General features: G+C 38.1%; 1 protein-coding gene across 5 annotated transcripts in view; it reads right to left on the bottom strand.

The window, feature by feature from the left end:
• Positions 1-7223: 7223 nt before the first annotated feature.
• Vldlr (very low density lipoprotein receptor) overlaps positions 7224-21156 on the bottom strand; it is a 35704-nt gene continuing 21771 nt past the window's right edge. Inside the window, exons 6-20 of one of the 5 annotated variants that reach the window (XM_076846016.2) lie at positions 20983-21105; positions 20776-20898; positions 19997-20116; positions 19766-19891; positions 19100-19271; positions 18257-18475; positions 17178-17296; positions 15564-15703; positions 15098-15239; positions 13719-13865; positions 13383-13406; positions 12784-12867; positions 12324-12404; positions 11316-11485; positions 7224-10105 (exon numbers count right to left, since the gene is read on the bottom strand). In XM_076846016.2, coding sequence (XP_076702131.1) covers positions 10070-10105; positions 11316-11485; positions 12324-12404; positions 12784-12867; positions 13383-13406; positions 13719-13865; positions 15098-15239; positions 15564-15703; positions 17178-17296; positions 18257-18475; positions 19100-19271; positions 19766-19891; positions 19997-20116; positions 20776-20898; positions 20983-21105 — 1826 coding nt within the window. In that variant the 3' untranslated portion in view covers positions 7224-10069. The remainder of the gene's footprint in view (positions 10106-11315; positions 11486-12323; positions 12405-12783; positions 12868-13382; positions 13407-13718; positions 13866-15097; positions 15240-15563; positions 15704-17177; positions 17297-18256; positions 18476-19099; positions 19272-19765; positions 19892-19996; positions 20117-20775; positions 20899-20982; positions 21106-21156) is intronic. The other 4 variants (XM_076846017.2, XM_076846018.1, XM_076846019.1 and 1 more) reach the window with 4 other exon arrangements.

Here is a 21156-nt window from a genome sequence, read left to right on the forward strand (position 1 = left end):
ATCTCTTTTTGCTCTTGACTCGCTACAGTCTACTCCAAACAAAGAAGCCAATGTGAAACTTTTAGAAGTCACTCTGCTACTCCAAGCTTTCTAAAGTTGTCCCATCACATAAAAGAAACTCCTGAGTTTAAACAACAGCTGTTGAAGTGAACATTGCTTGATTCTTATTCCCTTCTTTCCTTCCACTCTGACTTTGCTACCCCTAGCTACAATGCCAATTTGCTTTTTCGTAGATGAATCAAGCACACACCTAACTCAGGACCTCGCCTCAGTACTTCTGGGTGGGTTCATCCCCATTCTCCCTCTGGATTCTTTGCTCAATTCATCTTCTTGGAGGGCTTCATTGACCATATTATCTAAAATAGCATATTCTATCATTCTCTAATCCTGTACTCTTGTTTTCTTTCATAAATCTTATCACTGCCTGATGTTGTCTGTTCAGTACCTGGCTTCCAGCTAGAGTGAGCACCATGAAGTATGGGGCTTTGTCCTGCCATGTTCTCACCCGTTCCCCAGAATACAGAACAATGCCTGGTGCATAGGAGGTACTGAACAAGTGAATGAAGTATTGACACTGCACATGGTGTATGTGTGTGAGAAAGTGGAGGGGTGTGTTGGAATAACTTCTGAAAGGATGGTCCCTATATTCTTCTTCAGTTTCATTGAAAGTTGAAGAAATTGTTGCATTCTCCTCTAATTGATGCTCAATCTAGGATATGCACATTAAAAAACTGTCCTAGAGCCTTTTAGAGACTGTTCTCAGTCTTCTGAAGCCTGAGGAGGAATACTAATTGCTGACTAGTTATTTAACATCATCTGTCAACATTTAGAAATCCCTCTTAGGAAACCACAGCCTTATTCATTTGGGATCAGGCTAAAAAGTCAAATTTGTTTTCAAATTTAAACAACTCATCCCTAGTAAATCTCATATGTAAATGGATAAATTTAGGAAAATGGAAACAATGACTAAGGGGTTTAAACTTACTCTCTGCTTCAGACACTACAGCATTAGATATTCAGACCTGAAATTTAGCATTCTCCATTTTTTAGATTATGGGCCAACCATATTTGCTGAGCATAATAAATCCAAAGAGCATACTAGTCTTACCTCCTTGAGTGGTCCAAAGTGTGGCCTGTCTTTCCCCCACTGATTAAAAAGACCTCTCTGTATAATTGGTGAACTTAAACCAACCACCTGTACTCTTTAATCAGCAGAAGGTCATACACGCCAGGCTTTTTTGCAAAGCTAATAAGTGCAGGACAATTAATCTTTTTGATTTTTTTGGATTAAAAAAAAAGCCAATGCTAGCATTTCAAGGAGAAATTTAACAAGGGACATTTGCAAAAAGGATATTAATACAATAGTGTAGATCAAAATCATATTTCAAATGAACATAAGTAAAAGACTTAAACTTTATGAATCGTGTTTGTGTGTGTGTGTGTGTGTGTGTGTATGTGTGTATGCGCACGTGCATGCATGCGCTAGGCAGAAATGGCAGTTATTATCTGAATGAAAAAAACACTTTATATGTGATCTTCTGAGATCCCTATGAAAGTAGGTGTAATTTTCAGAAGAGTACTGAAGCCTGGATGGCAAGCAGCTTCTCTGGTTATGTAGTGGAAGACCCTCCACATCTGCCCCTATCTTACTGCAGAGCTGGCAAGCTCCTCTCATTCACTAATAACTCACTATTGAGCTTTGCTGCTTCTTGGTAAGGATCATATTGAATTAGTTTAGGGAAAACTTGTGGACATAACATTTTTTTTCAGTTCACAAACACAATATCTCTCCATATATTTAGATCATCTTTAATTTAATTTTGATAATCTTTTGTAGTTTTTAGTTAAACATTTTGAATATCTTTTGTGATATTTACCTTAAGGATTTCACATTTCTGATGTTAGTATAGCCCTATTGAGTTTAATAGTGCTGTACTAATAGCACTATTATATATATATATATATAGTTTATCTTTCCTTCAATTAACTGATTTTCTTTACTCTTTTGGATCCCCTAAGTCGGTTTTAAGATTTAGCATCCAATATAATTCAAACAATAGGGTACCATTGCTTGGGAATGTATCAGGTGAAATAATTCCAAGGCTCACAAAGATTTAGCCTATTGCAAATGAATTTCAACACAGACCTTGTAAGAATGGATGAGGGGAAAGCATTGAGATGCTCTCCTTGCTTGTCAAGGTCTGTTTTGTCTGACACAGTGGGCACCCTCCCTTTAGTCAGGTATGGCCTGTTCTCAGCCAGTCCCTGGGAGGAAATTCTGGTCTAAAGAACATTCCTTGGTGATAGTAGCTTTGAGTTTGTTTTTTTTGGATATGGGTAGAGGGGATGTGTGTGAGAAGGTAGTGCTCTGGCTGCCCAGGGTGGGGCACTAGCCATTCTTCTAAGTGTGGTGAAAGAGTGGACTTTCTTTCTCAGTCTGAGGTCCTTGTTGTCCCCAGTAATGGGTGACTACGTCATCTCCAGCAATTCAGTTGAGGGAAGGGGAAAGATATGAGCAAAAGCTTGAAATTAGAAAGTTTCACTAGAAAATGGAAAGGCTTACAACAATTATCTCAAAAATAAACTTTTATTTAAGATAAATGTACAGATCATTAGTAAAAGAAAAATGCTTATCTACAGGACCGGATGTGTTCCAACACGTGCCTTTAGAATTCTGAAGATCCTGAGGATGATAACTTGGTTGTGTGCACTGGACTCCTGAGTAATTACATCCTCTTAAATAACATTTTAGTATCAAATGTGACATTTAAGAAGGGCAATATAGTTCTGACAAAGTCAATAGTTTTGTTAAAAAAAAAGTCTTTTTCTCCCTATGCATGTGAGTAAATTAAGAAATACTCAGATATGAATTAGGAACTAGAATGCTTAAGATCCAATTCTGTAGTTATATAGCAACATCATTCAGTTGAAAAACTGCAATTCTTCCTATCCTCTTGACCATGTCTCAGCCTATATGAGAGTCTTAGAAATTAGGATTCATAGTGTTATAGCTTGTTTTCCTACAATATCTTACATTTAGGAATGATGTGACTTTCTATACAGTCCTTTAGGGAATCTTTTTCAATATAATCCAGAAATCTATTTTCACTTCACTTGAATGGCCAAAATTCTGGAATGTCCAGCATCTTAAAGGCATGATACAGGGTAGTTATTCTATATTGTACTGAAGTAGTAGTGCTAGCTTTATATTTCTACATACCGCTAGATCAGAAGGATATCTGAGACACCCAAGAAACTGCTGAAGACCCAAAAATTAGTAGTAAAGGGGACTCAGAAAACATAATGTGACTTCCAGCTTAACCTTCACACAGCACAGCATCCTCTTCTGGGAGGGATTGGCAGTAAGCTCAGGGGACTAGGATCTCACATTGTTGGTAGCCTCAGTTTTCACATCTGTAAAATGAAGACGATACATGCCTTTTGTGGGTTTTGTGAAAATCTAATAAGAGACATGAGATCATTGATCCAGCACAACATTAAGCAAGCACGTGGTAAGAACTTAAGGGTGATTTCGAGTGCTCTAGTGACCATCTAAAGACTATACAGGCCCTCCAATGTTTCTCTCCATTCCTAGGTAGTAAGTTAATCAAGATCGAGGCAGACAGGTACCAGCTGTGGTTTTAGGGTTTGAACCGTGTAAATCTTTAAGACATTTTAACTATACACGGTCACATCACTGCCTACATTTCAGACTTAGATCTCAACAGAGAGATGTGGTGGAGAACACTTGGATAACAGTCAAATACACAGTAGACTCAGTAAAGTTACTTGTAAAATTCACTGGTAAGGTCACTTACATTTTCTGGACTGTGCTTTCTATACACTGATGTCCAGCATTGATAGCTATATTCCATAGTGGTGTTTGACCTGCATGGATGCCAAATGCTGAGTTCAGTCATTGCTCATACTCTTTACCATGTCACAGTGAAATGGTGCCTCTCCCCTCCATTTTGCAGAGAGGCTTAGTAACTTGCCTAACTACGACACACAAGACCAACACAGGAGTCTGTGCTGTTGACCATGCTGCCTACTGCTCCAGACTTCCCATCTGAAGGAAACCAAACTCCCCAACCTCAACTTGTCTTACTCTTGCATTAGTGTTCATGGATGGAAGATCTTCTGGGGATTTCTGAGCTGTGGTCCAACTTCATTCCTGTTTCTTGGATGAACCAAGTTCAAAAACACTAGACAGGTCCAAGAGCCACCCCAGAGTGATGTCCTTATCTATGGGTCTCCAAACTTCATAGTAGGCCCTCACTGCTAACTTAGATTCAGCATATTCCATATGTGAAGGTCAATGTGAATGAGGTATATACAAACATGGATGATTCTCCTTCACAAACAACTATTTGGAGCTGGAAAAGTCCACTATGGGTTGACAGAAATAAGTGGAAAAACCAAATGACCAAAGAAACAGAAAACAACTAAGCAAACAAACAATAAAATCATTGTTTCGTCTTCCAATTCATTTCTCTGTATCTTAAAACAAGATACCTTTGAAAACTTCCTCTATGTATCACAGAATTCCCACAGGTCAGGTCCATAATATTGCTGCAAAATGAATGCATTATTCCCAATTTACCCCCCAAAAAGTCCTTCATGAAACTGAAGGACTCAAATTTAGAAATCAAGGTAAGCAAAGTATACTCTTTATTCTTGAGCCTAAATTAGTAAAAGGATCTATGGGTTTTTTTAATATTAAAAGAATGTAGACTATCTTGTGTTTAGTTTAAAATAACAAACTAATTACGAAAGATTTCACTTGGTAAGAATTCTGGGAAATCACATGATACAAGAGAAACCCTGCCACAATTTTTTGGTTTGAGTTGAAGACAGTTAAAAGCTAGACTTTAGGTTGTTCTTGAATTTCTACAGTGTTCTGAACTGGAAAGTTACTTCTTTAAGTGCCCTATAGTCATGCCATTTCAAGCCCATCTTCTGTTTTTGAAAGAGGCTGACTTCAAAAGATGAATGAAACAAACAAGTGCCAAAGTTTCTGAAGCCTCAATTATTTTGCCTTGTGTTCGTCAAGAACCAAAGGCTGTCTAATTGCTCTGGCCAGTGTTTCAAGAACTGTATTAAGTAAAATTGGTGAAAGAAGGCATTCCTGTCTTGTTCCAGGTTTTGGAAGGAATGCTTTCAATTTTTCTCCATTTAGAACAATGTTGGCCTGGGGCTTGGCATAGATAGCCTTTATGAGGTTGAGATATGTTCCTGTTATCCCTCCAAAAAATTCCACCCCAAAACTTTGAGAACTAGTAAATGAATTCAGCAAAGTAGCAGGATATAAAATCAATACCCATAAATCAAAGGCATTTCTGTATATCAGTGATAAATCCTCTGAAAGGGAAACGAGGAAAATTACCCCATTTACAATAGCCTCAAAAATAAAAAACATACCAACTTGGGAATCAACTTAATGAAAGAGGTGAAAGACCTCTATAATGAAAATGACAGAATGCTAAAAAATGAAATCAAAGAAGACCTTAGAAGATGGAAAGATTTACCTTGTTCTTGGATAGGCAGAATGAATGTTGTCATGTTGTCAAAATGACTATACTATCAAAAGCACTATACAGATTTAATGCAATTCCAATCAAAATCATAATGACATTCCTCATAGAAATAGAAAAAGCAATCATGAAATTCATCTGGAAAAATAAGAGACCCAGAATAGCTAAAGCAATCCTTAGCAAGAAGAGTGAAGCAGGTGGCATCACTCTTCCAGACCTTAAACTATACTACAAAGCAATAGTAACAAAATAGACTGTTAGACCAATGGTACAGAATAGAGGACACAGATACTAACCCACATAACTACAGTTAACTTATATTATACAAAGGTGCCAAAAACATACGTTAGAGAAAAGATAGCCTCTTCAACAAATGGTGCTGGGGAAACTGAAAATCCATATACAACAAAATGAAATTAAACACTTATCTCTCACCATGCACAAAACTCAACTCAAAGTGGATCAAGGACCTAAGAATTAAACCAGAGACACTGTGCCTATTAAAAGAAAAAGTAGGCCCAAATCTCTATTATGTCATATTAGGTCCCAACTTCCTTAACAAGACTCCTATAGCACTAGAATTAATATCAAGAATCAATAAATGGAATGGATTCAAACTGAAAAGCTTCTTCTCAGCAAAAGAAACAATTAATGAGGTGAATAGAGAGCCTATATCCCGGGAGCAAATCTTTACCCTTCATACATCAGAGCACTAATCTCTAGGGTATATAAAGAACTCAAGAAGCTAAACACCAAAAAACCAAATAACCAAATCAATAAATAGACCAAGAAAGTGAACAGACACTTCTCAGAAGGTGAAATACAATCAGTCAACAAATATATGAAAAAAATGTTTAACATCTCTAGCAATTAGAGAAATGCAAATCAAAACTACTCTAAGATTTCATCTCACTCAAGTCAGAATGGCAGCTATTAAGAATACAAAAAACAATAAGTGTTGGCGAGGATGTGGGGAAAAGGCACACTCATACATTGTTGTTGGGACTGCAAATCGGTGCAGCTAATATGAAAAGCATTATGGAGGTTCCTTGGAAAATTGGGAATGGAACCACCATTTGACCTAGCTATCCTTCTCCTAGGTGTATACCCAAAGGACTTAAAAACAGCATATTACAGGGACATAGACATATCAATGTTTATAGCAGCACTATTCACAATAGCTAAACTGTGGAACCAACCTAGAAGTCCTTCAGTAGATGAAAGGATAAAGAAAATGTGGTATATTTACACATTGGAATATTATTCAGCATTAAGAGAATAAAATCATGGCATTTGCAGGTAAATGGATGAAGCCGAGAATATAATGCTAAGTGAAGTTAGCCAATTACAAAAAAGCAAATGCCAAATGTTTTCTCTGATATAAGGAGGCTGATTCATAGTAGGGTTGGAAGGGGGATCATAGGAGGATTAGACAAATTCTAGATAGGGCAAAGGAATGGGAGGGGAAGGGAGGAGGCTTTGGGGTAGTAAAGATGGTTGAATGGAATGAATATCATTACCCTAAGTATATGTACGAAGACAGGAATGGTGTGAATATACTTTTTATACAACTGGAGATATGAAAAATTGTGCTCTATTATGTAATATGAATTGTAATTGATTCTGCTGTCATATATAACAATTAGAATAAAAAATAAAGAACCAAAGGCTTAGAAATAATAACAAGGCTTTCAAATAGTTATGAGAATGTTTTAATGGACCAGTGATCAACTAGGACTACTTCTTGCCAAATAGTTGATAGCTTGCAAAGGCCACTTACAAATTTGGATTTAGAGACTTGGCTGGATTTCTTTACCAGGGGCCACAAATCTGTCGATAAATATTTCCTTGGTACCAATTCCCAAAGTCACTTTCAGTCACTTCATGAAACAAGCTCATTTAACACCACATATTTCTCTTATTTAATTTTCTTCTTCTGCATTAGAGACACAACAAACTTATGCCAATACGTCTCAATATAATTCCTTAAGATCATCTTTGGGTGATAAAATCCAAGACACTAGTCCCTCATGAACTATTATTACGTGCTCAATTGACTAGCAGTCTGGGCATATAATTACTTTTATCTCAATAGATTTGGTTACTTTGTTGTTTTCAAAAGAGTTTGCACCTCTCATAATTTCTTAAGTTAGGTACAATGAGTTGTATCTTGGACTTTTATTGAGGATAAGGTTAAAGAAAGAGAGAGAAAGAGAGAGAGAGAGAGAGAGAGAGAGAGAGAGAGAGAGAGAGAGACACACACACACAACCTTAGACTCTTTCTGGGTTGGAAATTGGTATCCAGAACCTGAAAGATGACACTGGAGATTGGAATTCTATAGAAGATGATATTGAATAATATTTTACTTGCAAAAACTATGACTTTGGGTCTTGTAGTTGATTACTATTGTGTCACCTCATAAAAGAGGAAAGAAAGCACAGGTATCTTTAAGCTTCTAAAAGCAAACCTGGTAGTATGCCAATTAAAAAATTAATCAGTGGATTTGGATCACAGTGGGATCAAACACCAAAGAAATGGCCTTTAGAGTTTAGATAGGATGAATGTTGACCTACTTACCAAATAGGCAGTACACCGTTCTCTATCACCAGGCCACATTCTGTGTGCTCACGGTACCTTCTGAAGTTGATAGCAGACAGTCCTACCATGACCACGACAGCCTTTGCCTTTTACATGCTTGACTTCCACACCTCCCACTAAACAAAGGCCCCAAATCTGTCCTTTCTCTTTGTGTCCATTTGAACAGAATCACAAGGGAGCATCCACGAAATGACGAATCCACTTCCCCTTCCTCCAGCATTATTGATCTCCTTTCCTAAGCCAAAAGCAAAAATGGTAACTGCCTTATATTCCATATATAAGTGAAATATGAGACCCTCACCAATCCATTTAGTTTCTCAAAACATCTTCTATTCATCCTCTTGCTACTATGTTGGTCACTTAGTCCCCGAGGGATTGCTGCACCTTCCACTGTCGACTCCCCACTCATGTTGGACGTAGAGCAGCCTCTCGGTGCTTCGTGCCTTACATATCTCTTTGCTTCCAGGCATCTTGAGACTTCAGGGGAAGGATGCGACGACCCTGATGGAAGATTCACTAAGCTCCCCTTGGTCCTTTTTCTTCTTTCCAAACTCTTTTTCTGGTCTTCACACTAAAAGTTCTGGAAGGTGCCCATAGATGAAATCTGTCCTATGCCAGGTAGGCTGACAATTTTGAAGATGCTTTAATTATATTCCTCCACAAAAAACACATTAGAACAGAGGTTTTCAACTTCAGTTTACATGAGCATCAGCACAAGAGTTTGTTCCAGGTTCCTGGAACCCACCCCTAGAGTTTCTGCTTCAGTAGATCTGGGTTTGGGTCTAAGAATCTGCATTTCTACTGTTTCCAAATGATGCAGATGCTGCTGTTCCTAGACTCACACTGAGAAACACCATCTTAGATTGTTCAAGAGTGGCACTGCTTATTTATTATACCCCTCAGCCATCTTCATGGGATGATAACAGGCTTTTTGTAAGAGAGGTCCCCCCTATGCCTTAGAAGGCACTTGTCCTTGACCCATAGATAATGACAGGACACGGAAAACAGAGATTTTAAGTATGAAGTAAAAGAATTCATAGAAATCTTAGCTCATGTTTGTAGATAAGGGGACAGATTAATGAGAAAAGGAACTCTTTTGTAAGCAAGAATAAAGTTATTTTTACAAAATAAGAAATATTTGGGAATAATACATCAAATGGTACTATATTCTTTAGTTAGTACTTGGTTGTAAGATAAAGTAGCTCAATTACAGGCTTAGTTACACATGATAGAGAACTGTGGCTCCTAGATTCAGTTAGAACACTTGACACTACTCAGGCTGTTTACAGCAAGCAGTTCATCTGAGAGGAATAGGCACAAACCATGGTTAAGCTGCTTGGTTTAATTTTTTAGCACTTGAAAAAAAATGTACAGTAGTTTGAACACTCAGTCTTTGCAAACCTCCATTGAGGTCAAAGATTTCATTCATACGTACAAAATTAGTTTACAAATTTTTTTGGCAATTTCATCTTAGTAACCCGTTTTATCCTATTGCCATTGTCCCAACCATTGAAAAAGTTTACAATAATTTACATAGAAATATTTTCAAAGTGCTTAAGAATAGTGATTGTTCTCTGGGATATTTACAGGTGGCCTATACAATGTATGTACAGGTGGTATACACTATAGCACAAGTTTCATCGCTGGAATATGGCTTTCTAGGGAAAGTGCATATTTGGCCAGAGGTGGCAATACTGTCTAGAAATTCAAGGGTTACAGATACTTGGTAACCACATCCAAAGCTGAAGTAGAATGTGGACAAGAATATTTACAAAAGTCATATAAAAATGGTAAAGTACACAAGCTTGATCCACGCAAAGAGATCTTGACAATCTTCCAGACAGGAGGAAGAGAGACTTCAGCTGCTGGCTTGGTTACCATTCCGAAGTGGGGCATTATTGGTTTATACCTCAAAGGTTGAGACTGGTCTCAGAAGTCAAGCTAGATCATCATCTGTGCTTACAACTGATATCTGTGGAAAAATAAAAATGTTTAGAATGAACTTGGTGATTACTCACTGCTTGTAACTCTAGTCTCTAAAATGGGCTTTCTTTGTTTTTGAGCTGGTCAGAGACCAAAGTTCTTAGTAGGAAAGCCAGGTACAAAACATGATTAAGTTGTAGCACTCATGCATTTAACTTGAATTAAACTCCTAATCTGAAAATTTGAAATTCAAATTGCTCTAAAATCTGGAATTTTGTGAGCACTGACATAACACTGCAAATGGAAAATTCCACACCTGACCTCGCATGAGACGATTGCAGTCAAAATGAACACACGCTAAGAATACTGCACAAAGTTACTTTCAGGCTATGTGTATAGGGTGTACACGGGATATAAATGGATTGTGAGTTCAGACATGGGTCTATCCCCAACATAATCTCATTATGAATATGAAGATATTCCAAATTCTGAAAAAACTCAACATTCAAATCAGTTCTGATTCGAAGTATTTTGCATAAGGAATACTCAACTTATACATACTTGGTAGACAGTGAAAATAGCATTATTTATTCTGGCTTTTCTACATAATGATCATAATAATACTTGGAGAACAGTGTGAGAAGACACATGTGTGCTGTGAATTGACCATTACCTGTTTCACCAGAAAGCTTGGAGGGGAGTACTCAGCACATGTTTTGTTTATACTGTTCCCTAAGTTCCCATACTGATGTGGGTTCCACCTGAAGAACAAGTGAGTGACTCTACTGCTGAATGAAAAACTAGCTATACTTGGTGGAATGGGGTACTTTATAAGTAAACCATCTAGTATTTTTGGCTAAGTGAATCTTACCCAATACCCTGACTTCAAGTCATTTCCCTTATAGGTAATCCCTATGCATGAATTGCTAATTTGCTTTTAGGTGTCCAGTAGACAAGGAGCTACTTGGTTTGTACTAATATTTACATGTCATTTATGTAACTGAATATATCTCAAATATTATAGTGATGACATTGGGTTTACCTGCTTGCTATCCTACATGGGTGAGATGCTTATTAACTCACTGACTTACAGTCTTACAAGCTAGTCTGTCTGATATCTGGTAGTGGATGAAATGTTTGGTGGTTCCATGATCCTAAGGCCCTTCTTAGCCTAGATGGCTTGAGCTCAAGTTTTGGTCTCCTTTTCAAAAAAGTCTCACTTTAAGCTATGGTATAAAAAAGACACAAAGCTGACTTACTGCTGGGTATGTGTGTCCAACAGAAGCACTGTGTCTACCAATGTCTATTGAGAGGTCCTCTTCAGTGGTCTTCAAGTACACAGGGTTATCAAAGTTCATGCTTTTCATGTTCTTGTGTTGCCAATTCCGCCACATCAAGTAGCCACCTACTGCCGCCATCACCAATAGCACTAAAAACGTTAGAGGGTGACTAAATGAGGTTTAGTTTCAGAACACATAGGAAAGGTAATATTCAGGGATCCATGATAACCAACTTTAATAAGTTTCATGTTTTAGGGAACTGGGACAATTTGAAATTGGAATATATATGAGCCAGGGGTTTGAAATAAGATCACCCTAGTGGGTTGTAGTATTCTAAACACTAAGCTAGTCACAACCATCCTTGCAAGTGTAGAGTCCTGAGCCCCACTCCCAGGAAGACTAAATTAAAATTTCAGAAGTTTCTGGAGAGCTATTCAGGGGTTCTGGTGTATTAGGCAATGTTGAAATCCAATAATCTAAGAAGACAAAGAGGCCATTTATGCAAAGTGCCTTAGAATTCATATGTCTTATAACAGCTTCATAGGACTTATAGAATATAAACTAAAAGTGGTTAAGGATTCTTTGGGTTTGAGAATCCTTACCCGCCTCTCCTGAAGAAAGAATTTAAGCATTTGTGCATCTCATCTGCATAAAGCATTATGCATATTTCAAAGGAGAATAGAACAGAACGCTTATTAAAGGGACATATTGTGAATGAGGATACCAGGCTAAAGTAGAAACTCTAAAGTAGAAAGCATGAAATTATTGAACATCAGCATTTCCTGTTACTGTGCTAAGGAAACCAATGTATAGAAAATATGGACTTTGTGTGTACCAGGTGGGGAAAGAGAGTAAGTATAAATCAGTGTCACAAATTCTATGGCAACCTAAGAGGCCATGGGAAGGAGGCTCTAAATAGATGAGCACTGTTGTTCATCAGGTGTCTAAGATGTTCATCAGATCTCCAAGTGAAGGGAATCTACTTACAGAGAGGAAGAATGGCCCAGGCAGCAGATGTTCCTTTTGGGGGAACACTGACCTCTGATACTGCTGTGGTCACATTGATCCCTATAAGAGAATAAAATCAATCAGTTTACAAGAGTCTGAATTCAGACTTGGAAATTTACCCATCAGGTAGAGAGCCTCATACCTTTGCAACCAAAATCAATGTTTAGTAACTAAAATAATGGAATACCAGGAACAACTCTGGCTTAGGAGTATTTCAGTCACAGGCTGGAGGAGCCATTTCACTCATAATTCTATAATAGAAGCATTACTAAGTCAGGCAGATCTAGGATATGCAGGTTCTAAATCTTTAGAGTTTAAATATAGGTTACCAATCAGGGGCAGAACTAGTAGTTAAAGGCTGCATTAATTATGTACATTATGGATATAAAGAGTGTGGCTGTTAGTGGAGATTAACAGTTTGTAGTACTGAACCCAATACCTCCAGGAACTAGTCCACTCGTTGGTGGAATTTCTGTTGTGTTGGCATCTTTTGTCTCACTGTAAGCCACAGTAGTTGAAGTACCTGGATTACAAAAACCAAGAACCTGGGTAATGCCCAGGTTCCCAAATGGCTAGAAGTTTAGTGTAGACAAGCCATGCAAGAGGTTATTGTAACATCAAGTGAAATAGATGTTTGTGTCCAACTTGAGAGAAATAGTAGTCTTCATGCAAAAACAGAAGTACATGAAGCTTTGGGTAGAACAATTTGCATATGGATTTCGACAATTCAAAAAGATGCACAGCCACACTTAACCCCTGTCAGTAATACCCAGGCTCCTGGAAGTTGCAAGATGTGTTCTCAAGATGCTCTGATGTACCAGGCCTACCAGATGGTCCTGCAGCTATTTTCTCAATAAAGTCTGTCATGACCCAGAATTAAGCTAATAAAAGCCTCGTTATATTCCTTGCTCACAACAAGCAAGTTTAATTTGTTACTTAATCAAAAACCAAGAACAGAGGATTAACATGCAAGTTCAGTATGAGTTTAAACCAGTGTCACCCACTGAGGCTACAGGTTTCCTGTAACCATGGACTTACTTAAGAATAATTGCAGTGTGCCTTCTGTGGAGGAAAACATTAAGACTGTGATTACCTTCCAGTTGACTAGCTCAGTACTGTTACAGTGCTAACTGGCACAAATTGGAATGAGATACATCGACACCTTGTCACCTATAAATGTATCTAATGTTGAAATAGGTTACAGGTCAGTTCTGAAGTTCTGAGGTGAACATGTGGCATGCAATAGTAGCACATGTCTGATCTATTTCAAGGGTTAGGTAAAACAGAATTCTTAAAATCCAGGCCAGTTTTTTATAGATAGTGTCTTATTCCTTTTGTATGTACTGCTTGTGGTCAAAATGCAGTAAGCCTTACTTTGGCATTCTCGCCCATTTTCCTCTAGATTGTAGCCATTGGGACAGGAACAGGTATACTTTGGAGAGTGATCATTAATCTGTGGTGCTGGAAGGCATAGGTATTCACATCCTCCATTCTCCATATCTTCTTCACACCAATTTTTACCTAGTTGAAAATAAAATCCTTTAGAATAGGAATTCAAGTGCTTTCTTTCTCCATGGAGCTTAAACTTGCTTACTCTGTCAAAGCTTCAAGACCAGTAAATGAATAGTGTCAGGGCACAGGCAGCATGCTCTAAGGACACCAGATTCTAAGAGGTTCCTTGAGTGCAGAATATCACTTATGTCTTCAACAGGCAGGTCTTGGAAGGAGGCAAGGAAGGGAGATGAAGTTCTCACTGTCTGTCTGTCTTGCAGCGCTGGGAATTGAACCTTGGCATTGAACATGCTTGGCATGTCCCCAGCTAGGTATGTCACTATTTGTCCATCTCAGAAGACCAAGTGTATGTTCTCCTGGCTTTACCTTGACTTGCTCTTATATAGTGGAAGGAAAGTTTGAGTATTTCATTTAGATAGATGAGCTGAGCATTTTGAACAGGAGAAAATATGGAATATGGCCAGATGTGTTTGAGGATCTGCACAATCTTATGTGTCACAGGAGGAAGGTAGGTGTTACAGGTTGAACTGCATCCCTCCCTAAAATTTATATGTTGAAATCCTCACCCCTAGTACCTGAGTATGTGACCTTAGAGGCAAGGTCTTTACAGAGATAACTAAGCTGAGGTCATCAGGTGGTCCCTCATTCAATATGACTGTGTCCTTCTTAGAAGAGGAAATTGAGACATAAGCATGTGAAGAGGAAAGATGATGTGAAGAGAAGGGAAGAAGATGACCATCTGTAAGCCAAGGGAAAAGACCTGGGGCAGGTCTCCCTCTCACAGCCCTCAAAAGGAACCAACAAGATGCTAGCATCTTGATTTTTGGATTTAAACCTCCAGAACTGTAAGAAAATAAATTTATTATTTAATACACCCAATCTGGGGTACTTTGTTAGAGAAGCCCTAGAAAACTAGAAGTAGGGAAAGTTTGTGGCACAGAAGCTACTATGGAGACTGGTGCAACAGGCTTAGCAAGAAGAACCAAAGGGGTATGGAAGAATTAGAAACACAACGTCTGACACTGAAGGTTGAAAGAAAGATGAGGTGACATTCTGAAGCCATTTCCCTAAGATGGCAGAAATATCAAGAGTGAGGTATCTAAGGTAGAGTGCAGGAGGGCAAAATTTTCATTTCATTTTATAGAAAGTTATAGAGTTGCTCAAGAGCTGCTGACTCCCAGTAGTTTCTGGGTCAGAAGTGACCAATAAGTGACCACTAAGGACTTGCTTCTCTAGGTTACCTGAGGGCTGCACAAGTTCATGATAGATAATGATGTCTTGAGCATCATTAAGGTTGTTGACTAGAGTAGCCAGCTCTGATCCAGTGAATTTATTGGCACCATAGACTGCTTCATTTTCCCCATCTATCCAGTAGACACGATCCTGAAACAGAGCCCCAACAATTAGCATGCACACCCAGGATTAACAGAAGTCAATTATTTAGGGTCATCATTATTTACTGGCTATCTAATGGACTAAGGTTATTGAATGCTGCTCTGGGACATTAGATGTAAAACTGTAAGAAAAGCAAGTTCAGGTTTCCTGAAGTGCTTTGAGGAATTAGTTTCTAATTTGTACCAGCTTTTAAATGAAAGCAATTTTTCAAGCTGTCCTATACTCTCCTGTCCTTCCCCATCCTTGTTTTTTCTCATCCAAGTGCTATAGTGACTCAAAGGTGGAAACTCAAATGTGAGACACATAGCTTACCTCAAATATTGTTAGTGCAAGAGGATGAGCGAGGAACTCCAGAGACTTCAGTACTATCCTCCGGTCTTGGCCATTCAAATCCACACTGGACAACATGTGCAACTTGGAATCGAGCCAATAGAGGCGGCTTTTTATAAGATCTAGGTAGAAAGATTGACACCATATGATACATAATTATTGCCCTGGCTTGCAATTAAAATATCTGAGGAATCTAATATTCTACTTTCATGGTTCCTTCTCCAGCAGGGGTTCTTTTCTTAATGGTTCCCCAAAAACTTATGAAGAAACACACAGAATCTGTATTTAGATTCATTTGGGGGGACAAATGAAGACTCTCAAAGTAACTGACTTAAGAAATGTTACATCATACAAAGTATTAAGAGGTTAGATGGCCGTATGAGGAAATAGCAAAAAGGCTGATTTCTACAACTTCCATCTTCCAGAATTGAGAGAAGATATTTTTGTTGTTGTTGTTTAACCTAATACTCATGTTGTTTCACTATTATGACAGTCTAAGAATATTGAAGCTATATGAATATATCTTATAAATATATATTAAATATGTATAAACATACATAATATATATATACACCTATATTTTACATATATATATATATATATATATATATATACACATACATAGATGTAATGTATTTTTATTTGGATATAATGAAAATATGCATGAAAAATAATGCACGTACTTATTTCTATGTAAAGCCTTCTTATATATTCTTTTTCATCTCACATCTGTTTTATATCTGTTATTCTGAGACTTAAATATTTCTATATTACCACTAATCCAAATTTGAATATCCAAATATTCAGTTAGCAAAACAAATTGACATCCTGTTTATTAATAGAATTTCCTCTTCAAAGATAAAAAGTGGTAAACATATGGATACCTTGTCTTGGAATTTAGCTCATGGTTGACCAAAGAATGCATGATTAAAAAATGTATTTACTCCTAAAAATAAGGATTGTTGTCTCAAGGTAAATTATGGAAAACTAGCAATTTAAAGTCTATTCAGTTGACTTAATTATAACTTTCTACAATGACCATGTTTCTTAAAGTTTACCAATGAATGAAAATGACACATTTAGAATTAAGGAAACCAGCAACTATCAGTAAATAAACTTGTAAAAATCCAAAAATCTAACATAGTCTACCAAAGTAACCATTATTCCACAAAATCTCATAAATTTGTCTCTGACAGCAACTTCTGAATGTCACACTTTCTGTCATTTTATATTCAAATAAAAGTGTAAAAAAAAAGAGGTTAGAATTTTATAGTTCTTCCTTAATGAACCAGAAGAAAACTATTACAAGCCTGTGATTCTAGAAATGCCAAGGCACCTGTGCCCATCATATTCAGTAGAAGAATCTCCAAAAGCAAGATTCCCTGAAATCATGTTCCATGTTAGGCCAAATGAACAGCATTATTATTTTGTTAAGTCTACCATTCCATTTGTGTTGTTCGGGTACTCTCATCTAAGTTCTCGCTAAAGAGGAAACTAGAAAAGTCATCTGCTGTAATCCAGAATTTACTATGGAGATAAGTGAAAATGTTATGAAGAGAGTTGAATTTGGTGGGTGAGGAGGAAGGACATACACACCAAGCGTAATCCCATTGGGCCACTGGATATCAGCTGTCACCAGCGGACGTCGGTCAAATCCATTCATTCCTGCTTTTTCTATCTTAGCTGGTTCACCCCAATCTGACCAGTAAACAAAGCTGGGAAGAGGGAGATCAGAATTATGTTTCAAAAAAAAAATAAAAAAAGAATTATGTTTCAGTGGTCAGAAGGAATATAATGGTAGCTTGAAACAAAAGAAATAGAAAATTCTGGGGATTGATTTTTTAGTGTAAAACAGTGAGACTTAAGGAATTAATTTATATTCTGGGTAAATCAAATTTCACCCTAAGAATCTACAAGCTCATTAGTAATTGTGGTAATTGGTATCACTTTGACATTTGAGTTTCAGTCCAAAGTCAAGGCTATGTATTTCCTTTTAAAACACTGAATTATCTCAGAGGAGTAAAAGAATACCCTTAAGTTTTATAGTAGGTCAGAGGAGTAAAAGAATACCCTTAAGTTTTATAGTAGGGGCTGACTGATTATGTTCTAATGATACTTAGTAAGGAGTAATTGTGATTACTTTAGTTAACTTCCTAAGCTACCTGTCTATGTGACTTAGTGGCAACTTAAGGAAACCCCTCAGCAATATGTTTCTAGAGAGGCATTTGTTTCAATTGAACTTTTAAACAACTTGCACTTTGGAAGCCTTCAGGGACTATGGTTTAAAATCCCAGCATTTCATGCTAGTATTTAAGTTCAATAACTTAGAACTAACCAGGAAAGTTCTCAGACAATGATGATAATGATGATGATGAGGAGGAGGAGTATAGAAGCTGGGTGGGCATAAGGTTTAAGTCAGAGCTTGTACTGTAGTCAAAACATAAAACCAGAAATACAGTTTCCCTAAGGCCACCCAACAGTCACATGTACAGGAGCCAGAAAGAAAGGACGTGCCATATAGAGGGGCCATCCCAAGGTTGCTCCACCGTGGCACCTCGGACACCTTGAACTGGAAAATTCTTTGTTTCTGATTAATCTCGGGATGTATGAGGAAAGTTCCTGATCTAAGCAGATAGCATCCAAAAGACTGACGATGGCAAACATAGAATACGAACCCAGACAATGGGTCGACGGCTATGGAGGCAGGTTCTCGTAAGTCGGAGTTAAACAGGAACTTCCTCTTGGTTCCGTCTAGGGTAGCTACTGAAATAGTCTTAGAAGCCGCATCAGTCCAGTAGATGGTCTTGTACACCCAATCAACAGCAATGGCTGCAGGATTATAGACATTGTCGATCATTTTAACATGTCTACCAACCTTGTCATCAATTGAGGCACTGAAACAGAATAGGTCACAAGAAATTTAAGAGTTTGACACCATTAAAGCCTGGAGAATGGGCTTTCTGCTTATAAAATGGTCAAGGACTTTATTCAGAAAGAACTCTAGTAACACCATAGCTTACCATTCAAATTATTCAACCATGCTTCTCACTCATGCTAAATTAGTAACATTGTAGGTTTATCTAGTTACTGATACATATTCTATATATGTGCAAAAGTTCTAAGTGAAGCTATTTGTTTCAGTAGCCATCATCTGAGTTTCTAAGCTACCACTAAGAATCCCATTAAGAAAAGGCTGCTATATCATTTCTATTTATAGTAACAGTGAACTCAGTGAACTGAGTTCTCAATGAACCATAGAGAAAGGAGAGAAAATATGAGAAATTAAGATGTCATCTGCTACAGTTTCACAGCTTTAGCCACCTCTTACCTTATAACAATTAGTTTCTAATTAAGAATGGACAATAATTTAACAGCTAAAGAATCAGTGTTAGATTTAATGCTCTCAGATAATTAGATGCTAGGTTGGAGCTAGAGATGAGAGAAACCCCTCCAAACCTTCCCACAGGCCAAGTGACAGTGACTTATGTCAAAAGCCCAGGAACAGAACTGAAAGTTACCTGAAGATGGCCTTTTGGCTGAGATCAGCCCAGAACAGTTTCTGAGCAGCAATGTCAGCATCAAGAGCTACAGTATTTCTTAGCTGTTCAACAAGTTGGATGTATTCTTTTCTCTCCAAGCCAATCTTCCTGATGTCTCTTCTATTAGTGAAGATCAGACTTGGTTCTTTGCCTGAAAGATACAAGTCAGGTGGACTAAATTTTGCTGTAAGATGACAAGGTCTTTCTAAGTCACCTCCTCCCAGCAGAGGAGCACTTGCAAAGCAAAGGTAGTACTGAACACCTCGGTAGCCCCTGGTCCAAAGTTCCTGCCCTAGGGACCTGCTGGTGCTTCCTACTGTTTCGGAAGGCGGTCTAGGGTTAAGCATTCCACACAAGGTGGCTGACAAACAGGTTACTTATTTGAATTGCACTTAGTTTCAGAAGCAGAAAGTAAGCAAATATGGTAAGAATTCATGGTACCATATGCAAAAGGAATGACCAAGGCAGACGTGTGAGGAGATGGTCTGCTATGTAACCTATCCTACTGCACTAGGAGTTTAATAGCATTGCTCTCAAGTACTATTCAGTTTTGTATTTGGTGTGACTGTTGCAGCCACTGGTTGTACCTTTTATAAGCACTTACTTATAAAGGTACCAGAGCAACACCAGTCCAAGTCCATTTACCTACTGCCTTGCACACGCCAGTGGCAAGATCCATTTGATAGCCACGACTACATTCACACTTGTAACCGCCTTTTAGGTTGATACAAATTTGACTGCAGATTCCCGGATTTTGGCATTCATCAATATCTAGGAGGGAAATTAGAATTAGTCTTGCTGTTCCTATGCCTTGCTAGATGTATTCTGCCCTTTCCCATCTTCCCCGGGGGGACTAGAATCTCTTCTTCAACTCACCTCCACAGGTTTTCCTATCTATCAGTTCAAACCCAGCTGCACAGTCACATTCGTAGCCTATAACTAGGTCTTTGCAGATATGGGAACATCCACCATTATTTACCAAGCATTCATTGACATCTGAAATAAAAACGTAGCAAAGTCACTTGACAACTTATTCTCAATTGATATTTACTTCTACTCACTTAAAATTCAGGCTTTGTGATAACTGTTTAGTTGGTTCCACCAGACTCATGATTTTTCTAAGATTTAATTATTTGTTTTATAGAGAGAAATGGTAACCCAATATCCCTGGCAAGTTATCAGTTAAACAGTATTTAGTCAAGTTTCTCTATTGCCCATCAATTATCCTTTTTTTTGGGGGGGGCGTATTGGGGATTGAAACCAAGGGCACTTAACCACTGAGCCACATCCCCAGCCCTTTCCCCTTTCTATTTAGTTTTACTTTGAGACAGGGTCTCATTAAGTTGCTTAGGGTTTTGCTAAGTTACTTAATCTGGCTTTGAACTCATGATCCTCCTGCCTAGGCCTCTGAAGCACTGGGATTATAGGTGTGTGCCACTGTGCCCTCCCAGTTATTTTTAAGGGGGCTAAACTACAAATTTGTCTGTCACTGCCTGGATTTTCAAATCATAAAACTTAACCCCTCAAGCCTAACAAGTCAATTAAATTATAGTTCATTAAAAGTTTAACCAGTCATCATGCAGGATCCAAACAGCATTATCACTATGGATTGAATCAAACTGCCCACTCTGTCCTTGAGCAACCCCTTCACTTACGACATTCTTTCAGGGGCTCATCACTCCAGTCTCTGCAGTCCTGCTCCTGGTTACACACTTTGCTGATGTCTATACATTCCCCACTTCTGCACTTGAATTTTCCAGGGCCCAAGCACTGATTGACTACAACAAGAAACAGAAGAGAGGTTCCATTAGTGGATATGAGCTAAGCAATCCCTTGCCTAACCAGCCCCCCCAAACCCTTACCATTTTTGCAGTTGACTTCATCAGAACCATCAACACAGTCTCGGATGCCATTACACTGCCTGCTGCCATGGATACAGCCGCCATCCTCACATTCAAATTGGTCAGGTCTGCAGGTTCGAGAAGCTACAAAAGGAGGAAACACAAAGGAATGAAGCTGGTCAGACTATGCCCAGT

The sequence above is a fragment of the Callospermophilus lateralis genome, chromosome 2, assembly GCF_048772815.1.
Source record: "Callospermophilus lateralis isolate mCalLat2 chromosome 2, mCalLat2.hap1, whole genome shotgun sequence".
Classification (NCBI taxonomy): Eukaryota; Metazoa; Chordata; class Mammalia; order Rodentia; family Sciuridae; genus Callospermophilus; species Callospermophilus lateralis.